Here is a 26,639-nt window from a genome sequence, read left to right as displayed (position 1 = left end):
AACATAGGAGCAGGAATTAGGCCGTTCAGGCTATCGGGTCAGCTCTGCCATTCAATCATAGTTGGTAAGTTTTTCAACCCCATTCTATTGTTTCTGCCCCATAACCCTTGATCCACTTCATACCTAAGAACCTATCTGTCTCAGTCTTAAATATATTCAATGACCTGGCTGCCACAGCCTTCTGTGGCAATGAATTCCATAGATTCACCACTCTCTGGCTGAAGAAATTTCTCCTTATCTCCGTTCCGAAAGATCTTCCCTTTACTCTAAGGTTGTGCCGTTGGGTCCTCGTTTCTCCTACCAATGGAAACATCTTCCCAATACCAACTCTGTCCAGGCCATTTCAATATTCTGTATGTTTCAATTAGATCTCCACTCATCCTTCTAAACTCTATCAAGTATAGATCCAGAGTCCTCAAACATTCTTCATATGTTAAGCTTTCCATTCCTGGGAACATTCTCGTGAACCTCCTCTGAACACACTCTAGGGTCAATACATCCTTCCTGAGATATGGGACCCAAAACTGCACACAATACGCTAAATATTGTTGTGGTTCTGTTCGCCGAGCTGGGAATTTGTCTTGCAAACGTTTCGTCCCCTGTCTAGGTGACATCCTCAGTGCTTGGGAGCCTCCTGTGAAGGCTTCTGTGCTGTTTCCTCCGGCATTTATTGTGGCCTGTCTCTGCCACTTCCGGTTGTCAGTTCGAGCTGTCCGCTGTAGTGGCCGGTATATTGGGTCCAGGTCGATGTGTTTGTTCACCTCCATCGACAAAACAAGAAAAAAGTAAGAAATGGCACTCATCCACAGACTCTATCAACAAACACATCGACCTGGACCCAATATACCGACCACTACAGCGGACAGCTCGAACTGACAACCAGAAGCGGCAGAGACAGGCCACTATAAATGCCAGAGGAAACAGCACAGAAGCGCTTCACAGGAGGCTCCCAAGCACTGAGGATGTCACCTAGACAGGGGACGAAACGTTTCCAAGACAAATTCCCAGCTCGGCGAACAGAACCACAACAACGAGCATCCGAGCTACAAATCTTCTCCCAAACTTTGAACGCTAAATTTGTCTGGCCAAAGCCTTACAGAGTCTCAGAATTACATCCCTGCTTTTTTATTCAAGTCCTCTTGAAATAAATGCCATCATTGTATTTGACTTTCTAACTACTCACTCAACCTGCAAGGTTCAAAAGTGAATTGCAAACTTCTTGCAAATCTACTTTTGAGTTAAAATACAGTAATTTAAACGCTATTCATCATTGAATTCTTACTGTGACTATTTCCCATAAACTCCTGAAACATGACAAAACCCATGCTCTACTTGATATTTGTTCACATTTAATCGCACAACAAATTTAATGTCAACCTAAAATGCCATATCATATTGGCACAAATCAAATCTTTAGACAGTGTCTGTGACAGTCAACTATTGTCAAACACTTTGTGTGTTATATTTCAAGTTAGATCCTCATGTTTATCTAGACAGACAGATTCTTTTTTTGTAACATGAAATGTGTTTTTTGGGTGATATTATGATATTATGCTTGTTTTATTATGCTCCAACAGATTTGGTATTTTGAATATCAATAAGCTATGAAGAATGCTATCTGATCTTATCTTCCTGGCAATCTATACAGTAATAGCACAAAGAACTAACACACTATCACATCCATCAAACCTGCCAAGTCACATGAAGGCAAGTAAAACCAGCTGAGCTGATGAATATTAAGCATGTTGAGAATTTTTTAAAAAGACTTTCTGTAAAAATAACCAAAACTATAAATCAATAAGTCAAAAGCATTGGAAATACAGTCCAGATGTTCATTATCCAAATGCAGAATTATCCTTCTGAGGGCAAAATTTTTCTTTAGTTCTCATTGAATTTGCAATTATTTTAAAGTATTTCTTTTTGACGTCTGCCCCCATCACAGCCCCATTCTAGCACTCATTTAATATCTCCAAATGATGTGTTAGTTGGTCAACTGGTCAAGTGAAAATGGAGAGTAGCAAAGTGAAAGGAATAAAGCAGAGGAGTGAATCAGTTTAACCCAATCCAGTAATATCCAAGAGTGTGGCGTAGAAAAGCACAGCAGGTCAGGCAGCATCTGAGGACCAGGAGAATCGACGTCTCAGACATAAGCCCTTCATCAGGATGATCTCCAGCATTTGCAGTCTTCACTTTCTCCCAATACAATAATATGGCCAGTGATGACATTTTATAGATCTGTGAAGTTTCATCCCAAGCACTCGGCTTTCAACAGTGTGTATCTTGAAATCAATGTCCTTTTTTGATGTAAACTTGCAGGTCATGTGATTTTTAAAAAACAATTTCTCATGAATTAAGCAAACAGATGAATACCCCAACATTTTACAATTGTTTACTAATGGTCATTCTCCCCGTGTCTGCGTGGGTTTCCTCCGGGTGCTCCGGTTTCCTCCCACAATCCAAAAATGTGCAGGTCAGGTGAATTAGCCACACTAAATCGCCTGTAGTGTTAGGTGAAGGGGTAAATGTAGGAGAATGGGTCTAGGTGGGTTACGCTTCGGCGGGTCGGTGTGGACTTGTTGGGCCGGAGGGCCTGTTCCCACACTGTAGGGAATCTAATCTAATCTGCGTCAACTGATCCTGAACCAATCATGTGCGAGTTAAACCATATATTAAAAACTTAATGGTAATTGGTGAGATGGATATTTTACATTCGAGATGACAGTAAATATAAAGTTTACAAAAACTGCATTCTATCGACATGCATAAGAACTCAGGCCTGAGGATGAAGATATACTACATATTGCACTCTTTAGAGAATGAAAATGCAGTTAATAAGTACTGTGTTATAAATACTTTACTGACAGAGTTGGGGAGCAAAAAGCTTTGGTTTTGAAATATGAAATTCCAGGAAATTACTAAAGAAAAACATTACATTGCACAAGAATTCACTTTATTTGAGCATAATGAGTGATTACAAGTTTATGATTGAACTAGAATGTTTTAAACAAGAAAATCTATTTTTGTATGAATGTTGGTGAGGAGATAAGATGACAAGAAATCTTCTGGAAGACTATCCAGTGTTTGGACCAGTACATCAGCAACAAGAGGGTTTAAAACATCTCTGACATCCCGTTGCACTGGATATTAGATGCTCTGATTCTGATTACATCTTTGTGTTTTACAGAAAAGAATGCAACACTCAGAGCAGTTTGTTGCCGATTAAGGTAATGTCTGCAAACTGACTCGGCATCCAAATAGCAAAACTAAACTGCAGGCTTGCTCCCTTCCATCACATTATGCACTCTCTCTGTGCACTTGGTGCGTTTCAGTTCTCCGGACATCAGTTACCGATATGTTTGGGCATTCCAGTTTGCGGGGAGATCCAGGAGAGGAGGTTAGCCAGAGAACAGGAGAGGAATTCTTGACCTGTGTGGCTAATTTGTGCTTTAAAATACTTTGATAGCAACTTGTTCAGCTACTGTGCCACAACAGCCCATTTCAGTTTAACCTTTTGTGCTGTTTTTAAATAAAGGAACACCTTGAAATAGAGTTGTTTCGTCTACTTACTTATTTGATAGCTAATTCACTCTTTATTTTAAATATCCAATGCCAGTACAACACTCCTTGTCATTTTCTCTGCTTTCCCTACAGTATTCATCCTCACTTCTAAAAAAACAATATGAATGATTGATGAGGGAAAGGCAGTGGATGTTGTCTATGTGGACTTTAGTAAGGCATTTAATAAGGCACCTCATGCAGGCTGGTACCGAAGGCAGAGACTCAAGGGATCTGGGTCAGCTAGCTAGATGGATACAAATCTGGTTTGGTCACAATGACAGAGTATAGCAGGGGAAAGGTGCATTTCAGAATGGAGATGAGTAACTAATGCTATTCCACAGGGATCAGTGCCAGGACCAATGTTGTTTGTAATATATATATATATAAATGATCTGGAGGAAAATATAAGTGGTCTGATTAATGAGTTTGCAGATAACACCAAATTTGGTTGAAGATAGTGAGGGGGGGAAAAAGATAGACTGCAGATTTGAACAGAGAAATGGCAGGTGGACTTTAGTCCAGACAAATGCGAGGTGATGCATTTTAGAAGATCAAATTCAGAACGATTGAGCATGATATCCAGAGGGATCTGGATGTACAAATGCCCAGATCCCTGAAAGTGGCAACACAGGTGGATAAGGTGGTCAGGAAGGCATACAACGCACTTGCCTTCATTTGCTGGGGCACTGAATATAAAAGTTGCCAAGTCATATTACAGCTATACAATACTTTAGTTAGGAATATTGCGTGACGTTTTGGTCGGTGCACGACGAGAAGGACGTGGATGCTTTGGAGGGGTTTCAGAGAAGGCTTACCAGGATGTTGCTTGGAATGGAGGGCTTTAATTAGGAGAGGTTGCATAACTTTAAGTTGTTTTCACTGGAAAAACAGAGGCTGAGTAGTGATAGAGATCTATAAAATTATGAGAAGCATAGGAAGAGTGGATAGTCAGGGAAAGTGGGTCTAAATAAGGATTGGAATTGATGCAGGCTTAGTAGGCCAAAAGGTCCGTTCCTGTGCTGTTTTGAAGTAACTTTTTAAAACTTGAAACATCTGATGCAAAGGAATTATCTATGTACATATAAAAGTAAGACTATGAACATACAACCTGGGTACTGCTTCACTACAGATCATTTGCTGAATGAATCTTATTTTTCCTTTGGAATTTTATGAGATGTAAGTTGTAGTCATAGAATGTACTAATTTAAATGCTACACAATATATTGGCATCCACATCTTGTTCATTGTTTTGATCAAGTACAAGATGGGTATAAAACAAACTTACCAGAACTGCAAAACTCAAAAATACGGCCTTCTGTTACAATGAATAATTATTTCAAAGATATAAGTTATACCTTTGCTTGTGCTTTACAGACTTTATTATTGATCACCTCTACACTGCCACTCTTGCAATCAGTCAACCACAAATTTTCTGCTTTTTAAATACCTAATTTATTCCATTTGTTACTGTTTAGAGTCCACAATTTCCTTTTTGTTACAAAATATCATTAATCTGAATGCACCCGATTGGTACAAATGAACAATTTAGGCCTATTTTTGGTCCCTGCTAACTGAACTTCAATAAACTGCAAGCCTGCACTCCTACTAATGTTAAGGTTGTGGATAAGAAGGGTTACCATCACATTTTTTGAAAAATCAACGATCACTACTAACTTGAGTAAAAATATTCATCAAAATTTCTAAACAGACAATGTAAACCAGATACTAATACTGATGATAGCTCATTCCAGCTTTTAAAATATTAATAAATTGTTTCTGTACTCCTTCTAGGCTGACAGCTTGGCTGAGTTGATAGTACCGTTGCCTCTGACCAAGGTGGCTATAACACAAACTACGTTGACATTTCAGTGCACTATTGAAGTGTTGCAATCTCAAAGGTGCCATCTAGAAAATAGTTAAGATATGGCCTTTTCTGTCTGTTCAAGTACAGTTCTGCATGCAGGACTAATTAGTAACCTTAGGTCACACGGGATTCAGGATGTGCTTGCTAATGGTTACAAAATTGGCTTTATGTTAGGAGACAGAGAGTGGTGGTGGGAAGATTGTTTTTTGGACTGGAGGCCTGTGACCAGCAGTGTTCCACAGGGATCAGTATTGGTTCTCTTTTGTTTGTCATTTATATAAATGATTTAGATGAGAGAATATACATGGTTAATAACTTTGCAGGTGACACCAAAATTGGTAATGTAGTGGAAAATGAAGGTGGTAACAAACCACAAAAAAAGCTTGATCAATTGGGTCAATAGGCTGAGGAATGGCAGATGGAGTTTAATTTAGATTTGACATTCCAACCGGAACTCTATCAACAAACACAGAGTTAGACCCCATCTACCACCACCCCGAGAAAAAGAGCAGAAAATGACTTCACCATAGGAAATAACATCACCAACCCAAAGAAACCCAAACATATAAATAGAAAGCTGGAATCATGTATACTGCTTCACCTGAGGCCCACTAAAGATGTTACGTAGTAGGGTGATGAAACGTCTGGAATGAACCTCCCAGCTCAGCGAGCAAACCTACATCCATAAATGAGAGATTTTGTATTTTGCTAGTACAAATATGGGCAGGACATATAATTAAAAATAGGGCCTTCGGTAGCATTGAAGAATAGAGAGACCTAGAGATTCAGGTACGCACTTATTGAAATTTGTGACACAGGTAGACAAGGTGGTTAAGAAAGTTGTACTGGACGTTGGTGAGACCTCTTCTGGAGTACAGAGGAACCTTGTTTATCCAGCATTCGATTATCCGGCCAGATTGTGGCTAAACTGTGTCATCCGGTATTCGATTATCCGAACATTTGATTATCTGACAAAATACTCCCCACCCGTGTCGTTAGGATAATCAAGGTTCCTCTCTACATTGTGCAGTTCTGTTTGCACTATTATAAGAAGGATGTTATTAAACTGGAGAGAATTCAGTAAAAAATTAACCAGATATTGCTGGGAATGGAGAGTTTGAGGTACAAAGCTAGACTGTAAAGGAAGGGACATTTTTTAATGGAGTGTAGGAGGTTGAGAGGAGAACACATTGAGGTTCATAAAAATCATGAGGAGGCATAGATAAGGTGAACACGAGGGTCTTTTCTCTAGGATGAAGGAGTTCAAAACTAGTGGGTATATTTTTAAGGTGAGAGAGGAGAAAGATTTAAAAAGGATGAGAGGCATTTTTTTAAAACGCAGAGTGGTTTGTTTGTGGAATGAACTGTCAGGAAATGGAGATGCAGATACAATTACAACATTTAAAACATATTTGGATAAGTTCATGAACTGGAAACATTTGGAAGGATATAAGCCAAGTGCAGGCAGGTGGGACTAGTTCAATCTGGGAACATGGCTACCGTGGACTGGTTGGACCAAAGGGTCTGCCTCCATGCTGTATGACTCTATGACATAAAAGATTCAACAGAAATATTTGAAGAGCAAAAAGTGCTTCCATTGACTTGGCCAAAATAAATAAATCCCCAGAAGAAGATTCTCTCTTTATTTCTTCATTTGCTATTTGAGAGACCTTCTTTATGCCATTGTACAGTACTAGTTATTTTACATCTTGCTCGAGTACCTTCAGCGTACATTATAGCTCCTACTAATGCATTCAAACTTCAACGAAAAATGCTTGAACCATAATAAAATTAACTCTTGGGATCAGATATAATTGGCAATGCCCGGAGGTCTCTTTTCTTAGATAATGTCCACCAACGGAATTTCTTTAGCTATCTCAGTTTCAAAAATCTCTCCCTCTCAGCCTTCAATGTAAATTAGAGAGAAAAAAAAGAGTCACCATCTTAGACCATACAAACAGAGCAAAGGTCACAATGTGGACTGAAACATCTAGGTCTATAAATCCAATACATTGAGTAAATGTCATTTAAAAATGCTTGTGACATCTTTATCTATAGTACAATATGAATATGTTATAGTGATTAAAACCAGGTAAATCATAATATCTAGTAATCAACAATAAACCATGAATGGTTTCCAGAAGATTCCTTTCCTGAACACATGCACTTGAAAAGGTTACATCCCATCAAAGTGTATGGTCTATAAATGTTCAAACACCCATTGTTAGATTTAAATTTGCCATAAGAAAAGACTTTTCTCCAAATAAAACCTCTTATAAGAAAGTCTCAATGTCCCACTCCAAATAAATTCACTTCCCCAAAATGATCTTACAACGCATAAGTACAAGAGAACTTTCAAGCCCACTCCACCATTCAATAAGATCATGGCTAAACATTTTGTGGCCTCGGTTTCACTTACCCACTCTCTCACCATAACCCTTAATTCCTTTACTGTTCAAAACATTATTGTAGCTTTAAAAACATTTAAGCCTCAACTACTTCACTGGGCAGGGAATTCTACAGATTCACTCTAGTATAAAATTCTTCCTCAATTCAGTCCTAATCTGCTCCCCCTAATTTTGAAGCTATCCACTCGTGTTCTAGTTTCACCACCAGTGGAAATAACCCCACTGCTTCTATCTTATCTATTCTCTTCATATTTTTATATGTTTCCATAAGATCCCCACTCATTCCAAAATCCAATAAATATAGTTCCAGTCTAATCTGGTTCTCCTCATAAGCGAACTCTCTCAAATCCGGAATCAATCTAGTGAATCTCCTCTGCACCCCCTCCAGTGCCAGTGAATTCTTGCTCAAGTAAGGAGACTACAACTGCACACGATACTCCAGGTGTGGCCTCATCAGCACCCTATCCAGGTGCAACGCAATCTCATTGCCTTTAAACTCAATCCCTCTAACAGTGAAGGACAAAATTCCACTTGCCTTCTTAATTACCTGTTGCACCTGCAGACCAACCTTCGGTGATCCATGCACAAGGACATCGAGCTCCCTCTGCACAGTAGGGTGCTGCAATTTTTTACCATTCAAATAATAGCCCTTGTTCCTGTTACTCCTCCCAAAATGGATGACTTCACATTTCTTAACATTGTACTCCACTGACCAGACTTTTGCCCACTCACTCAACCTATCCATAGCCCTCTAAACTTTCAGGGTCCTCTGCATACTTTACTTTGCTCTACCACTCGTTCGCAAACTTTGACACAGTGCACATAGTCCTCAACTCCAAATCATCCACGTAAATTGTAAACAATTGCAGTCCCAAAACTGATCTGAGGCACACCACTAGTCACTGATCGCCAACCAGAAAAGCACATATTTATCCCTTCTCCGTTTCCTTTGATTAACCAATCTCTATCCACGCTAATACATTGCCCGTAATGCCATGCAACTTTATCTTGTGCAGCAGCCTTTTCTGCTGCACTCTGTTGAATACCATTTGGAAATCCAGATACACTTTTGGACGTAGGTCTGCTCGCTGAGCTGAAAAGTTCATTTCCAGATGTTTCATTACCCTACTAGGTAATATCTTCAGTGGGCCTCAGGTGAAGTAATGCTGAAAATTCCTTCTTTCTATTTATATGTTTGGGTTTCTTTGGGTTGGTGATCTCATTTCCTGTGGTGATGTTGTTTCCTGTGGTGAAGTCATCTTCTGTTCCTTTTTTCAGGGGGTGGTAGATGGGGTCTAACTCGATGTGTTTGTTGATAGAGGTCCGGTTCGAATGCCATGCATCTAGGGATTCTCGTGCACATTTTGTTTGGCTTGTCCTAGGATGCATGTGTTGTCCCAGTCGAACTGGTGTCCTTCCCCATTCGTATGTGAGGATACTAGTCAGAGAGGGTCATGTCTCTTTGTGGCTACTTGGTGTTCATGTGTCCTGGTGGTTAGTTTTCTGCCTGTTTGTCCAATGTAGCGTTTGTTACAGTCCTTGCACTGTATTTTGTAAATGACATTAGTTTTGCTGGTTGTCTGTATAGGGTCTTTCAAGTTCATTAGCTGTTGTTTTAGTGTGTTGGTGGGTTTGTGGGCTACCATGATGCCAAGGAGTCTGAGTAGTCTAGCAGTCATTTCCCGAGATGTCTTTGATGTAGGGGAGAGTGGCTAGTGTTTCTGGATGTGTTTTGACTGCTTGTTTGGGTTTGTTGCTGAGAAAATCAGCACTGTGTTCATTGGGACCCATTCTTTTTAAATACACCATATAGGTGATTTTCCGCTGCTCTGTGTAGTTCCTCTGTGCTGCAGTGTGTGTTGGCTCATTGAAATAATGTTCTGATGCAGCTTCATTTGTGGATGTTGGGGTGATTGCTTCTGTAGTTCAGTATTTGGTCCATATGTGTTGTTTTCCTGTAGATGCTGGTTTGAAGTTCCCCATTGACTGTTCGCTCTACTGTGACATCTAGGAATGGCAGTTTGTTGTTGCTTTCCTCCTCTTTCGTGAATGTTATGCCAGTAAGGGTATTATTGATGGTCTTGAAGGTTTCCTCTAATTTGTTTCGATTAGTGATGACAAAGGTGTCATCCACGTAGAGGATCTAAAGTTGGGTTGGATGGTTGGCAGAGCTGTTTGTTCAAGTCTCTGTATTACTGCCTCTGCTAAGAACCCTGATATCAGAGATCCCATGGGTGTTCCGTTGGTTTGTCTGTAGGTTTTGTTGTTTGTTGTTGAAGGTGGAGTGTGTGGTAAGACATAGGTCCACTAGCTTGACGATACTGTCCTTGTTGATGAAGTTAGTGGTTTTGCTGTATGTGTCTTTGGGTCTTCTAAATAGTGTAGTCAGTGTTTCCTGGCCAGGTTAATGTTGATTGATGTAAACAAGGCTGTTACATCAAAGGAGACCATTATTTCATCCTCTTCTATCTTAGTGTCTTTGATGATCTTCAGGACTTCTTGGGTGGAGTGGATGGAGTGACGTGAGTCTTCTACTAAGTGTTTTAGTCTTTGATGTATCTCCTTGGCCAATCTGTAAGTTGGTGTTCCTGGTAGCGAGACTATGGGTCTGAGGGGTCTCCTGGTTTGTGAATTTTGGGTATTCTGTAGAAGCGTAGTGTGTTGGATCCATCTGGTTTCATTTTTTGGAAGTTGATCTTATTTATTTCTCCAGATTTCTGAAGTTTTTTTTAGTAGAGCTGTGATTCAGTTCTCTAGTTGTGGGGTCGGGTCCATCACCACCTGTTGGTAAGTGTTGGTATCTGTAAGTAGTGTGTTTGCTTTTTCAATGCAGTCTCTTCGATTTAGAATGACTGTCAAGCGTCCTTTGTCTGCAGGTAGGAAACAATGTTTTTATCTTTTTTTAGTCTTTCTAGTGCCTTCTTTTCTTGTGTACTGAGTGTGTTTCCTTCCTTTTTTCTGCTTAATGTTGGTACAACTACCTGTCTGATTGTTTGCTGGGTTTCTTCTGTCAGTTGGGTGTCTTTTAGTGTTGTTTCTAATGCTGCTAAGAAATCTTTCTTGTCCGCATCCTCTTACTAAGACGGCTTTTTCAGTGTCTGTTAAGGGTCAGTCGGACAAGTTTTTTTTAATCCATGCTTCTGGGCTGTCAGTGTTGTTACTTTGTGTAAGTTTGTTTAGTTTTTTCTGGAGATCAAGTTTTTTTCATTTTCTGTGTTTGTCGCTGTCTAATATCTATGGCTATCCTGAAACACTACATCTACTTGGTCCCCATTGTCCACTGTGCTCGTAGTCTTCATAGAATTCCAATAAATTGACTTGCCTTTCATGAACCCATGCTGTGTCTACCCAGGGGGGCAGTTTCTATCTAAGTGTCTTGCTATTTCTTCCTTGATAATAGATTCAAACATTTTCCCCACTACAGAAGTTAAGCTAACTGGCCAATCTTTTGCTTATTGTCTTTTTTTTAAACAGTGGAGTCACATTTGCTGTTTTCAAATCTGCTGGAACTGCCCAGAGTCCAGCGAATATTGGAAAATTCCCACCAGTGCATTTGCTATTTCTCCTGCCATCTCTTTTAGCACCCTGGGATGCAATCCATCAGGGCCAGGAGACTCATCTACTTTTAACTCCATTAGCTTGCCCAACACCAACTCTTTCATGATGATGATCGTTTCTAGGCCCTTACCTACCTTAATCTCCTTATCATCAATTACTGACATGCTATTCATGTCATCCACTGTGAGGACAGACACAAAATACCTGTTTAATGCCTCGGCTATTTCCTTATTTCCCATTATTAAATCTCCCTTCTCATTCTCTAAAGGACCAATGTTTACTTTAGCTACTCTTTTTCGTTTTACATATATTTGTAGAAACCTTTGCTAAATGTCTTTATATTCTGACCTATTTTACTCTCATGATCTATCTTACTTTTCTTTATAGCTTATTTCTGGCTTTCCATTGACATTTAAAGTTTTCCCAATCTTCTCGTTTCCCACTGGTCTTTGTCACTTTGTATGCCTTATCTTTCAACTTGATAGCCTCCCTTATTTCCTTAGACATCCATGGCTGATTACCCCCTTTCCTACAGTCCTTCATTTTCCCATACATTAGATGATACTTTTATTTTTAGAAAATCAGAAGCAAACTCTTCTGACAGGCTCTCTTAGAAATATGAGCTAAAATCAGAATGCCAATCTTGAAGTAGTCCTTTAATGCTTATATAGTTCTTGGTCTACTGGTTTAATTCTGCATTCGATGCAAGCTCCTACGACCAAGCACTCCGGTGTCGCACCAACCAACTATTATAATAGCATTCTTGGCATTCACCAAATTACAATATTTCTCTAAAGACACATGATGCACAAATTTCAAGTTCCTATCAATGCTGGAACAATGAAAGTAGTTGAATCACACTATCCAGTAACAATCAAAGACACTGAAAGAACGCAACTTTAAATTAAGGAGAGGCTGATTAGAATTCAATTGAGGAAGCTCTTCTTTGGCAAAGGACACTGGCAATGTGGAACTGAGAATTTCAGATTTTTATTAAGTAGGGGTATCAAGAGATATGAATCAAAAGATGAGAAAGTGGAGATAAAAATCATGATCTAACTGAATGACGGAAGAAGACTAAAAGGGTCACCTTTGTTCCTATGAAATAATGGCATTACAAAATGATGACTTTGCATTCATAATTATGGTTTGATGTGGATTTATACCATTACTTTCATTGTGGCAAGCTCCTAAACAAATGGTTGCAAGGGACACAGTAAATTTAAAGCTTCTCTCTGAATACAGGGCCAAAAGAACTGATCACCAGCCAAGTAACTAACATTCAACAAAGCAGCCTGCTCATAAATGCTATCAGTCCCAGGTTTAGAAGAAGCTACATGACAGGCTCTCTTAGAAATATGAGCTAAAAAGGAGAAAATAATAAAAACAACAAACAAAAAAGGAAAACGTTTGTGGAAGAATTAGATCACTACAGGAATAACGTTATTTGAAATTCTGAACAATATATTGCAAAAGCAAAACTAGATATTGGACTGGTTTAGGTGCCAGTCAGCGATAGAAGGTCTCATGTGTAATAAATTCATGCAATTTGAATCTACTTGGATTTTTATTTTGCTCATGAGATATGGATGCCCATCCCCAATTTCCCAATAGTCAATTAAGAGTCAAACACATTTGTGTGGTCCTATGGTCACATGCAGGCCAGACCAAGTGAGGATGGCAAATTTCTGTCCCTAAAGGGCATTAGTGAACCAGATGGGCTTTAGGACAATCAAAAGTGTCGCCTTCAAACCAACCTTTTAACCCAGAGTTTTTATTAAATTCAAATTTCACCCTCTGTTATGGTGGCATTTGAATTCATATTCCCAGAACATTAGTCTGGGATTCTTGATTACTAACCCAGAGACATTACCAGTATGCCAACACCTCCCTTAGTTGTCAGTTGGCATAGATCTAGTAACAAATCACACCTAATTTTGATTTTCTTAATAATGTCAAAGGACAGTTTTGAGCAATACAAAATATCATAGTGACAAGTGGGTTTCTGAAAGTGCAAGCATTGAACTGATTTATACATTGTGACTGGACTAGTAACCCAAGGATGAAAATTTAAAATCCATGGCAGCTGGAAAACTAAAACTATTTTGATTAAATAAATCTGGAAAATGATAGCATAAGCAATGACCAGCAAACTGCCTAATGTGCTCTAGAGAAGGAAATCTATGTCTTAACCCAGTGTAGACTATACTTGACTCCAGACCGACAATAGTGAGTTTGATTCTTAACTGTCCTCTGAGTAACCTGGCAAGCTAATGCATTGAGGTAAAAACAATGACTGCAGATGCTGGAAACCAGACTCTGGATTAGTGGTGCTGGAAGAGCACAGCAGTTCAGGCAGCATCCAAGTAGCTTCCTGATGAAGGGCTTTTGCCCGAAATGTCGATTTCGAAGCTACTTGGATGCTGCCTGAACTGCTGTGCTCTTCCAGCACCACTAATCCAGAAGCTAATGCATTGTACAGGCATGGTAATAAATGCTGTCTTTGCCAGGAAAGTCTACATTCCATCAATGAATTTAAAAACAAATACTTGTTCTCCTTTTGATACTGTCAGTTGATACTGACTTGAGTGTACCATTTCCCAATATTAGCATCTTCCCCTTTTCATACAATATATATATAAAACAAGCATAAATACAAACCACAGTGATTTAGAAGATCAGAATTAGTTTTTTAAGCTATTATAGCTTTTCCTATTTGCAGGAAGTGAGCATTTAAAAATAAGAAAACTTCTTTAACGGCCCTGTGGAAATACCTAATTGTTCAGCATGATGTAATGGATAGGAAAATTAAGATTTAAGCCTCACCTCCAAAACAATAACTCATTTCATTGGTATAATTTACTCAGCATTTTGGGTGACTTTTGTAAGAATGCCCGAGGTCTCACTCTTGGTTCACATCTGCAGGCCTCTCCTGTGTTTTTCAGAACTTCAATGAGAACAAGAATAGCTTTTGTTATTTAACTATGGGAACATAAGTGAATCAATACACAAGCTAGTTTGAGATTGGAGAGTAGTCAGTGGTGTAGCAACAACAGCTTGCATTTATACAGCATTTTAAAATGGTAAAATGTTCAAAGGCACTTCATATCGAACAAGACTTGGCATCAACCCACATGAGATAATAGGGCAGGCGGCGAGATGTATGTTAAGTGTCTGAAAGGAAGAAAGGCAGTGACAGAGAAGCTTAATGGAGAGGTACCCAAATCTAGTGCTGAGGTAGTTAAAGACTTGGTAGATGTGTAAGAGGCCAAAATAGGGAAGGTACAGAGATCTCAGGGTTGTGCAACTTGAGGAGGTTATTGAGATGTTGTGGCAAAGCATGCACTACCCAATTGTTCTGAGGAAGGATCACCGGACACAAAACATTAACTCTGATTTCTCTTCACAGATGCTAGCAGAGCTGCTGAGCTTTTCCAGCAATTTCTGTTTTTGTCACTATCCAATCATGATTAGGCTCCTTCAGGAGAGGATCGACAAAGTGAAAACATTAAAAGCATATTTCTACATACTTTACTGGAGGAATCCTATGTCTAGGAAAATGGCTAGTCAAAGCACTTAACAGACATTTACTGGAAATGCCAGAAACAAAAGTAATCACTGTCTGTTCTGATGCTGTAATACATCCACCACCAGGTAGATAATTTTATGGGCAACAAATGTTACTTTATGGAAAAATTACACAACAGATTTTCACAGTATGAATAATACAATGTCAAACTGTTAAATATACGCTAAGCCTTCAATGTAATGCTCTTTTAATGAATGTCTGATAGCTATAACCAGACAGCATCTGACACAATGAAACATTTGTGGTGACAGCTAACCTTTCATCAGAAAATAATCCTAACAATAAAATTAATTTGTGCAAACATGCATTTGTATAGCACCTTATTATGCCCTGCAGGTATCCAAAAACTACCTCACATGCAATAAATTAGTTTGAAGTGCAGACACTGTCGCTAAATAGATAAAAATCAATTAGGTGCGTAAACCTAAATGAGTGCAGTCAAACCTAACAATTTACTTTTCCATTTGTTTTCAGGGTATCAATAATATTGATGAGTTCATTGTCAATTCTTAGTAGTCTTCTAAAGGTGGGTTCAACCATCAGTATTCAATTTCACTAACCTTCTTACAGTTTAAAATTTCACAGTGGTCACATTAATGAAGAGAATTTCAACTATAAAACATGACAAACATTCATCATTTATCATAACATTGTCTAATTATACTGCACAATAGTTATAATTATCCAAAAGTTGAATAGCATGGAGAATGGACTCTTGGTCAGGGACCTTACAGCTTTGAAAGGAACAAATACATTTAATAAATCATGTAAATCATGTTTGTTGTGCAGAAATGACATTTTATATTCAATATGTGATCCATAGCATTAGACACTAATTGCAGATTTTAAAATCATTGGTAAAGGCATGGTTTTGTTAAAAGTACTCAGCAAGAAACTGTGTCCATCATATAATTTGAAATATAGCAATCTTGTGTTGCAGTACATTGTTGAATGATTCAAATCAAATATTCCTGCACTTGATGACTTCCTGCTCATAGTTAACATATTTGGCAGAGATACAGAGCAAAGACACTGAGCGGAGCTACTCTACAGGGAGTTACACAGCAGTAGTGGTAGAGAACTTCAAACAGATTATCCATTCTTGTCCCCACTCCTACAAACATGAAAAAGAGTGACCAGGAGACCCAAGAAGAAACTAACTAACAAGAATGTATCAGGAAACTGAGAAAATAAAGACTCTGTTTTTTTCTTCTCTTTGCTGCCGTCAAGTCACTCTTGGTCTTAAATGTCCAGGTGCCCACCCATGTATCTCAATGGCAATCATACAGTTGAAAATCATTACTTTTAAAAATAATAAATCAATGAACTCGCAATAATCACTTCCCAAAACATTTTCTGAAGCACACTTTAGCTTCACGTTATAAAATAGATTTGCGTAGAGTTTGCATGTTTAACAAAGGTGCAGTTAAATGAAAATGGATAGACTATATAAAAGTTCAAGAACAACAACAACTTGCTCTATAGCACCTTTGAAGTAGCAAAATGTCCCATGCTACTTCACAGGAGAGCTGCCAAAGAAACATTTTACACAGAGGCCCACACAAGATGATATTCAGGCAGCTGCCCAAATGCTTCATAAAAGTGTTTGACATTAAAGGGTGTCTTAAAAGAGGAAAGCGAAGAAAACAAGGGGAAAGGTTTGTGGGTGGGCTGGAATCCAGAGTTCAGAGCCTTGGCAAACGAAGGCAGAATGGCCATTGTTGAAGCAATTCAAATCAGGAATATTAAGGGAGCAAATTTTGAGAATCAACTATCTCAGAGTGCTGGAGGTCTGTAAAAGATTACAAAGATGAGGGTGAGACCATGGAGTAATTTAAAAATAATGAGCATTTTAAAAATCCAGACATTGCATAATCAGAAACCCATACACATCTGTGATTAGAGGGGCAAGGATGAACTTGCAAGTTAGGACACAGGCAGCAGCATTTTGGATTACTATTATGGAGGGTAAAAACATGGGACAACAGCCAAAAGTGCACTGGAATAATCGAGCCTGCATGCAGCAAAGGCATGTACGTGAAAAACAACCAAAAATGGAGGCAAGAGCTGTGGAAAGAATTATTGAAGATATCTAGGATTCCTTGGTCTGCCAGAACATATATGGAATAAGTGTGGCCTCTCAGCTCAAAAGGCACATGATCAAACTGCATGCAGAACACTTTTATAGCACAGCTAAAACAGACTTCCAAACTAAAGGAGCTGTCAGTCACATGTTCATACCACAATACACCCACTGTACCAAATGCCAAAAGCAAACTAACAACGATTGTCTCAATCTCCTAGGTCTATTGTGCAACTGGCTAAATATGAGGAAGGAAGAATCTGCTCCTACACATAATATTCACTAAAAAATACATATTTTGTCTTTTCCAAAAAAATTGTATGTTAGTTTGTTGCAACAAAATTTTAGAAAAACTATCAGTTTGGCTTTGACGACAGTATTGGAGAAAGAAAAAAATTGGCTCCCAATATTTATGGAAAATGCCTAGGTAAGCTAAATCACATTTATTTTCAAAAGCAGCATGGACACGAGGCCACTTTTATGATGCAATGTGAATAATGACTCAATCCCATTCTTCGAATCACATCCTCAATTTTTCATAGACTGTTGACCAACAGGTAATATTACAATATGGTAACGGCAGGGTGAGTAGGCAGGCCCCAAGTCTACCTCAGTGGCATTGGGAGAAACCCTACGCTTCTGGTATTATTCTAAACCACATTCTAACCAACTAGTCAACCGAGTTTAATGATTCCCCTAAAACAGGTCAATGGGTTTGCTCTCTGTACTTATTGAAAGTTGAATAATTTGATTAGGATGTAAAACAGTAAAGGGAATAAATTGTGTATATGGAGATCAGTTATGAACAATTTAGTGATAATCAGATATCATACTTTCAGGTTTAGAAGCTTGGATGTTTAGCAGCGACTTTTTTTGCCAGCGATTACTGGATTTGTGCAAACTGTTTGCTGGTTTATGCAGGAAATGTTGATTAACTGTATTTTCGACAGTTGCACCTGCTTTTCGGTGGTGTGAAGATCATTGTGAAAAATTAGAGAGGTTTTTGATGTAAGGCAGGACTACTACCTCCTGGATTAGTTCTGATTACCAAAGGGAACAGATGGAAATTTTCCAACTCCCAGATAATCTACCTTGTGTCTTGTACTTTCTGTTCCTCCTATCAAAAACTTCCCAGCCCAGATCCACGAGTCTTGTATTCTGATGCGTACGATTTCACAATGGTGTGGATCAGCAGAATAGATACTTCCCTCAAGGTCCATCACGTTAGCATGTTCATAAACACAACTCTGCAACAGATACTGAGACCAAATGTGTCTCAAAATTCTTCAGACCTAGATACTGTGCTAACCAAGTTCCCCTCCAAGCCATTCACAATCCTGATTTAGAAATATACTGCCGTTCTTTCACTGTCATTGGGCAAAGATCCTGAAATTCTCTCACTAATAGCATTATGGATCGATCTACAACACATGCACTGCAATGGTTCAAAAAGGCAACTCACCATTACCTTCTCAAAGGCAACTGGGGATGGGCAATAAAATGGTGGCCCAACCAGTGATGGCTCATCTCAAGAGTGAATGTTTTAAAAATGGGCCAACAATTTGCCTTTGATTAACTCTTTCTGAAGCGGGAGGAAACAAAGTTAATGGGAGATTCTCCAGTATCTAATCAGGATTTCCCGGCTGTTAAGATTTCCCACCTCAACACTGAGTGGGAACACATGCCTGCTGGTATTGGCGACCCTGGTGCAATTTAATATTGCAATGACTGACTGGAGATGAGATTTCCACCAATCAAGCAGGACAAATTCTGACTCTAGACAGCGTCTGGCCAAGCAGATTGGTTGTTTTTTTGTCTCTAATCCCAGCAGTTAGCATGGGCTCCTTGGGCTGGGAATGGAGGTTAGCAGAGTGGGAGAGTAAAGGGTGTTGGAGGAGAGGTGGCAGAGGGAAGGGTGTGCAGCTACAGGGACAAATCTGAATCTTATCCTTGCCTGCATTTCTATCCAAAATATTTAAAACCTTCTTTATCAAGCAATCTCAGATGGATCACTGTATTCTTCACTATTTTCAGTACAGCTTCCTTTAACAAACGTAGAAAACAACATTTATATTACTTGCTTGGAATGCTTCAGCAAGTGGTCATTCAAGTATCGTGGCATTCACTTCAAATATCCCAACTTATGTTTCTGTGACTATGTTAGATGATACATTATGCATTACTCTAAATTGTTTCAAGAACATTTGAGAATTCATTATGGATTCAATGATCTCTCTGACCTTTGAAACCTATCTGTCTGTCAGTGTATTGATGTAGTAATTCCTCTAAGATAATTTCAAAGTGCGTTTCACAACCTTAGCATGTTATTTAAAATCTATTGCACAGCCTAACTGAGAGTATTCATATCAAGGTGAATGTGAACATGTTGCTGGTATTATAGGAATTAAAGGAAAATATACTCACATGGGTCACGTTCACCCATCACTCAGGGTCTTGCTATTTGCACTGATTCGCTGTTAAGCAATGGCTTGATTTTAAAATTCCTATGTTGTTTTCAATTCTCTCCATGACCACACACTCCTAGTTACTAATATTCTTCAGCTCTACAATCTTGCATGATCCTCAGTCAACTCCTTCAATTCTGACCTCTTGAGGCTGCCCGATTTTAATTGTTCTGCCAATGGCAGAATTCAGCCTTCAGTTATCAGGGTTGAGCGCTCTGGAATTCTTTCCTCATATCTCTTTGCCTCTCTCTTCCATTACAACACAGGTCATTGGCCAGGTTTTGTTACCTGCCCGAATTTCGGGTAATTTTGTTTGGCAATATTCCAAATAAGTGCCTTGGTACTGTTCACAATATTAAAGATACAATATACATTGTTGTTAGCTTTGTTGGTGCTGTGCAAAATGAATCCTTCTTCATTTTTCTATATTAGTAAATATGATATAAGGCAAAATGAAATTTTTTTACTGTGCTCAATCTTTTGCAATATTCAAAGAGAAACGCTCACGAGAACAATTATTTTTAAGATAGTAAAGGCATCAAGGGTATGGAGTAAAAGCAAGAATATGGCATTGAGTTGGAGGATTAGTCATATTCAAATTGAATGGAGGAGGAGACTTGAATTGCTGAATTGCCTACATCTGTTCCTTGCTTCAATGTGTCTAACAATGTGCAAATAAGGAACAGAGGAAAATAAAATTCCTAAAAATAATCAGGAGTGGCTGCAGATTCCCTTGATCACATGCAGGAATAGCCACACCTTAATGGATAAATATCTATTATCAACCACTGAAATGGCTGGATGCTTTCACTTAAAATAATACTATTCCTTTTAGCAAAGGACAAATGACTCAGGTCATCGTTTGTGTTGAGTCACTGCAATCAAGCAAAAGTCATACTACACGAGAGTCAGACAATGACCGTCTCCGCTAAAGGGTATCCAACCATCTTCCCTCATCATTCAACAGCATTACCATCATTGGATCTTCCACCATGAACATCTTCTGATTTACTAGTGACCAGAAATTGAATTTTATCAGCCATAAATTCTGTGGCAACTGGAGGTTAGAGACTAGGAATCACGTAACAGGCAACATACTCAGAGTTGGCACAACTGTTGAACTTACACACCAATCTTTTATCATACTTTACACTTTCAGAAGACCCACAGAAGCCAATACAGTCACATACAGCTCAAACAAACTTACCTAAGGAGGCGACTACCGCCAAATCACCATCTGATTCCCCATAATCTATCCACCATCCTCAAGGCACACAAGTCAGGAAAGTGATGAAATATTCCCCAATTGTCCTCCTGACTTGTGCCCTGTAGATGAGTGCAGCTCCAACATTCAAGACATTCAACACAAATCAAGGACAAAACAAACAAACAACCTGATCACCACCTTATCCACTACTTCAAACTTTCACTCCCCATCATACAAATGTACAGCCGTGTGAAGCATCTTGCATACAAGATGAACAAAAGCACATTCCAAATAATGGAATTGTACCACTGAAGAGAAAAAGGGCAACACTCATCAAGGCTCTTTTGACAGCACCTTCCAAACCCAGGACCTCCATCACCCCAAATGGAGAAGACCAGCGGATACATACGGACACTGACAACTGCAAATTCCTCTCCAAACCATACACCAAATTTGACTTACAACCATATCACTGATCCTGCGTCGTCAAAATCCTGGTGCTCCCTCCCTAATAGCAGCAGTTCAAGGTGACATCTCACCACTATCTACTCAAGGGCAATAAATGATGACCTAGCCAACAATACCCACATTTTGTCAATGAATTTTAAAAAGTTGTTTTTTTCATAAATATATATCCTCCTGACTTGGGACTATCATCCACCACTACCGCTGGGTCAATATCTTGGAACCTCCCTCCTAATAGTGTTGCAGTGTATCTATACCAGGTGAGTTGTGTAAGAGTTCAATGGAACAGCTCACTACCATCATTTTAGGAGCAAATATGGATGGACAACAAATGTCAGCCTTGTTCACAATATTCACACAATATGAAAGAATTTTTAAAATCTGAAGCATGGAGTTACTCACCTTACCTCAGTTGTTGCATAGCAAGTTATCAACATTTGCCTCAGAAGATATTCATAATTGGATAAAGTATTATAATTGGACAAAGCATACTGTAGCATGCTCCTCAAAACTATCATTTTCAAGCTGCCATCCAAATATAGAGACTGCTCTTGGTCTATACACACTCCTACCATCTGGCACCATTTAGCACTACAGATATTGCAAGCTGAGAAGTATGTTTAATTATAGATGAGATACAACATCATAACACTTCAGACAACTCAATATCACAACAGAGCCACGAGTGACAACAAATGGTTAACTCTGGGCCTGAAATATTAAACTTTTCACAGATATAACCAGAAAGTCTAAGACATTCACATACCATTCCTGTATTTTGAATTAATACCATTCATATTGAAGGTTACTATGTTGAAGGTTGGACAAACAAATCAATTTTTTTTAATCTTGTCCTTCAATCATTTCACTTGAATGACACAAGTGTGGTAGTAGTTGTTTTGTTTCTCTGCGATGTAGACATCTGGTCTTTCCAGATATCACATCAAAAAACAACTTGCCACAATGTTAAAGTTTACTCATGAGCAAAGAAACAAATAAAAGTTTGTATATCTGTGGAGATAAGCAAACCATAGTTGTTTAATTGGGTACAAACAAAACACTTCAAATAAAGCGTTTCTAAAAGCTTGATACTGCTTCTGCTATTACCTATCATGCTTTTAAAATAAGCAAAAGTTGTAACAATCCCCTTTTTGCATGTTATTCTTGGTCATTGTTTGATCTAGATCTAGTCTAATAACTCGAGTGTAGTGTTATAGTTCCTAGGCCCCCTACTGGTGTTGCTTACAACTGATCAAGTTTCTGCTTTTATGGTAAATTAAGTAGGGCAAGCAGAGAACTTGCTGACTGCAGAGAAGCAGATTTGATTCTGCAGAATTATAATACAAGGTTTGTACTTTGGCGAAACAGCTCTCTTAGCACTTCCTGTTTACGTCACTAAGCTATCAGAGGTCACTTCTATGCAGGACGTACCTTGTGCCATCTTTAAAATATTAATCCATTCCATCTCAGCTCAGCTGAAGTGTGATCCAGCTTTAAACAGCAAGGCAATCAATGTTGTTTCTCAAAGTAAATGACCTTAATGAGGAAAATGGTTGCATAATATTTTATTAAGAGTAGACAAACCGGTTGCCAATGCAGTTACTACTAGTGTTATACATATATTACTGGGTTGACTTGTAATCAATCTCCTAAGGGAGAATTTACACTGCATTGTAATGGTTGTGTCAGTACTTTTTGACAAACCTAGACAAACAGCATAAAATATACTGAGTTATATAAAATATACAGTTTTTTTTAAAAGTAGCTGCTGTTCTCAGAACGCTTTAGAACTTCACTATCATATTTCAACATTCTACATTTCAATAATTTTTCATGCCAGTGACCATCACTGACTTCTTGTTGTTGGCATACACAAGTCAAAATCCTTATTTTTAATTTACAAATCATTACGGCACTCTTCATCAAAAGCGGCCATTGAGTCTAAATGCCAGTGCACTCTCACTTTCTGATGAGAGAGCCTTCACAACTCTAAAAATCTGCTCTAAAAACCTTCCACTTAGACAACTTTTCACAACTTGAAGAATAGTAGAGAGGAGTTAGCCGACTGGTCAAGATTATGAAAAGGAGCATTGGATCTTTCTAATTTTAATATTGCTGTGCAATTGAGTCGCGAGCCAATTAATGACTGAGAAAAAAGGATGAAGCAATCCTGTTCATTTTCTGGTCTGCCTTAACCTGGTGTGAGTGAGTGAGTGTTTGGGGGGGTGTTTATCACAATGGTATAGATTACCTGGTTTATTTCTGGCCCTAAACATAGTTTTTGAATTAACGTGTGTCATATGTATATAATCCATCTTTACTGCAACAAGAACTGGGATTTCAAGCATTGACCAGCTTTTTCTTGCAAGCGGTGTAAGCTACATCAGGGTCAACATACAAGAGTCTTATTCTCCAAGACAACCACTTGAGAGCAAAGAGATGAAACTGAATGGATTGCAATGCTAAATAAGGTCCATCTAATGCCCCGGACAAATGTCCATAAGCATACTTTACTAATTATTGTAAAATCATGCCACTTTACAATCACATTTTCTAACAGTTCCAAAAGTCAAGTGTTTGCTTTTTTCCCCCATTGCTCCTCAGCAAGCTGAATCTCTCTTGCAGTTGCACACTCCTGTTCAGACTTTCCATGTTGGCAGCTAATAGATAAACACAGTGCAACGAATGAAGACATGTTTCTGGATCCTTTTTAAATAATGCAGGGCCACAGAACACGATCTGGCCCATTTGGGAGCAACACGTTGTGTGGTGTGCCCGTAAGAGAGCAAACTATCACGAGGGGTAAAAATTAAAACTTGTGGATAAGCCGTTGGAATTTCCTAATCAGATCTGTGAAGGAGTTGACTGATTCTGCAGAAGCTGCATCCATGCCAGGTTCTGTGCCCATTTGTGATATTCCTGGGAAACAGCTTTAGCATGAACTCAGGTGACATGGAAAGTTTTGTTCAGCAATATACAGGTTATGTACCTAGTCTTTAATAGCAAGAACTATTCAAGAAAATTGTGGTTGCAATGTGTTTTAAAGTTAAATGTTTTTCAACAGTTTATCAACAGATCATGAGGAAACCATCAGCAATGTAATTTATTTACCAAAGATTTCACCCTCATGCAATGTTTGACCTATGGAGTAATATTGTCAATAGATTATGTAATAGAAATTTCAGGTAGAGGACATTGCCCAAAACAATGAAGGGCAATGGATTTGCTTATTCCTGTTCACCGTACGACTTTGTTACTATCCCTATATCAGTAATGAGTTTACATTAACATGAAGGTTCCAAAATGAAACCTCTTCAGATACTGTCATTGCTTCTCCCAGCTGGTATTACAACCCTGTGCAACTATCACCAAAAATAGCTCTGTAGCACTAGATGGCAGTGTCAAGGGTCACACTGAGGTGATCCATTAAAGAGCTTTGGTGCATCCTATATTAATACAGTAAGTAGATCGGGCCAGACACTGGAAAGTTAGAACGTGTCAAAAAAAATACAAGATTGGCAATGGAATTGCTCGCTGTCATTTTATATTAGCCATTACTGTTTGCGAAGCGCGATAAAGCAGCTTTTAAGTTTACCAGGCCATTCTAAATAAATGATCTTTAATAGCCAGGCGGGAACATCTGAAATAACCGCAGGTAGTTACAACTGACATTCGATAAACAAAGTGTTTTATTTTTACACCTCTGCAGGGTAAATGCTTTTAAGTGGTCAAGTTACTTAAGATGTGCAGCGAGTGTTTTCAGAAACGCAGAGGCAGAGGGGTTCATCCTCGCCTCCCAGCGCTGGAGTAGAGTGGAGACGTCAGCACTGGTCGGTGCAGTAAGTCCTCATGTGACACATGATCAAACAGCTTTTCATAGTCCGTGCTCGCAGGCTTCACGCAATGTATATTAGCATTAATACTATAGAAACACTATTCATATTTGTCAAGGTTTACTTTGCCTTCGGAGGGATCAATATGATTAATTCCAAACAAACATACAAAAATAAAAATCCCTTTCAGCGTTACGGTATGTAATTTGAAGCATTATTATAAATCACATGCAAGAGACTGCTCAAGTTTGTAACTACATAATCAGGAGCATTCGAGACGCCTGCCCTATCCGAGAATCTGGAAGAAAATAGTAATCAGTGTTATCGCGCCTTAGGAAGAGGACGGCGCGAGTTTGGGCAAGAAATAACGAGGCGGCTCTAACATGTCACTCATTCTGTAGTGGTCCCAACCGGAGTTTGCTGCCGTCATCTGCCTTCCTCTAGATCTATTACATGTGCATTAAATGTTAAGTAATTCCCAAAGTTACGCAAGCTCTCAGACTGTTTCCTGTTGAATCCATCTGTTTCCCTGTTATACAAGAACATGGAAAGAAGAAATAAATATTGTTCTTCATTCGCCCTCATTCTCCAGGAAACTGACTTTTAACACTGTGCCTGAAATGAAGCATCTAGGCGGAGTACGAGTTGCTGATTTTTATTTTGTCACCCCCATCCCAACCTTTCTGTTTCTCCCTCACGCTGCCTCTTCTGTAGACGCACTTTGGGAAGCGATTGCGGGGCTCAGTGCAAAAAGGAGAGTCGAGACGAGATTGATTGTAACTTGGTGCGCCCACGTGTCCGGAATGAATGAATGAAGCGATCCCGGGCAATTGACACTTGGAGGGATTTGCTACAATTGTAACCCGGCAACCAGCAGGTAACCAGGCAGCCAGGGCGCGAGCGGGCGCTCAGGTGCTGCCTCGGGTTCCGAGCACGTGAAGCCGGTGCTTGCGCTCCCTCTCCAACACAAACAGGACTTTGCAGAAAGAGAGAGATAGACGAGAGAGAGAGAGAGCCGGCTAGCCGCTTCAAGAGAGGGGGATAGAAACACCTCCAACCGGGGCCGCGCTTAGGAACCGGCTCCACTCTCATGCAAGGAAAGGCAAGCGAAGCGCCGCTCCTTACCTGAGACTCTGCGTTTTCTGTCAGGTAGTTGAAGACGAATAAAGAGAAGTCCTCGTCCGTGAGCGTGCAATCCGCCATCTTCCCGCGGTGTGTGTGTGAGAGAGAGTGAGTGACGGTCGCGGAGATCCCCAGAGCCGGCACAGTGAGCTCACTGCTGCTCCTCGGCCGGCCCAGTGGACGGTCGCGGTACTGCAACTCGTCTGCCGTCTTGCTACGCCAGAGGGTGGCAGCGTGCGAGTCAGTGTGCACTATCGCCTTTGCTGTGTTTTATTTCTCCCCCCCCAAAAAAAAACGGCGATACGTTTTGACTGTCGAATCTCAAAAACATAACCCGTTGTACTTATCGAATGGATTCTTTTTTTCACTGACACTTAGAAACTAATCGTGATGGTGCAAAGACGCGAGCATTCGGCATTCTAACTATGAAGACTAGTTTGAGTTAGGGTAGAGTGGATTGTCTGAAGGCAAAGGATATATCAGCAGG

At 39.4% G+C, this 26,639-nt stretch overlaps 1 protein-coding gene across 2 annotated transcripts in view; it reads right to left on the bottom strand.

Moving 5' to 3' along the window:
- Positions 1-26,321, bottom strand: part of LOC140492136 (peroxisome proliferator-activated receptor gamma coactivator 1-alpha-like) — a 145,735-nt gene extending 119,414 nt beyond the window's left edge. Inside the window, exon 1 of one of the 2 annotated variants that reach the window (XM_072590943.1) lies at positions 26,156-26,321. In XM_072590943.1, the coding sequence (XP_072447044.1) occupies positions 26,156-26,233 (78 nt within the window). In that variant the 5' untranslated portion in view covers positions 26,234-26,321. The remainder of the gene's footprint in view (positions 1-26,155) is intronic. The other variant, XM_072590945.1, reaches the window with a different exon arrangement.
- Between the last annotated feature and the right edge of the window lie 318 nt (positions 26,322-26,639).

The sequence above is a fragment of the Chiloscyllium punctatum genome, chromosome 20 (genome assembly GCF_047496795.1).
Source record: "Chiloscyllium punctatum isolate Juve2018m chromosome 20, sChiPun1.3, whole genome shotgun sequence".
Taxonomy (NCBI): Eukaryota; Metazoa; Chordata; class Chondrichthyes; order Orectolobiformes; family Hemiscylliidae; genus Chiloscyllium; species Chiloscyllium punctatum.
Note: the sequence above shows the minus strand (reverse complement) of the source record. Positions and strands in the feature narration are given on the sequence as shown.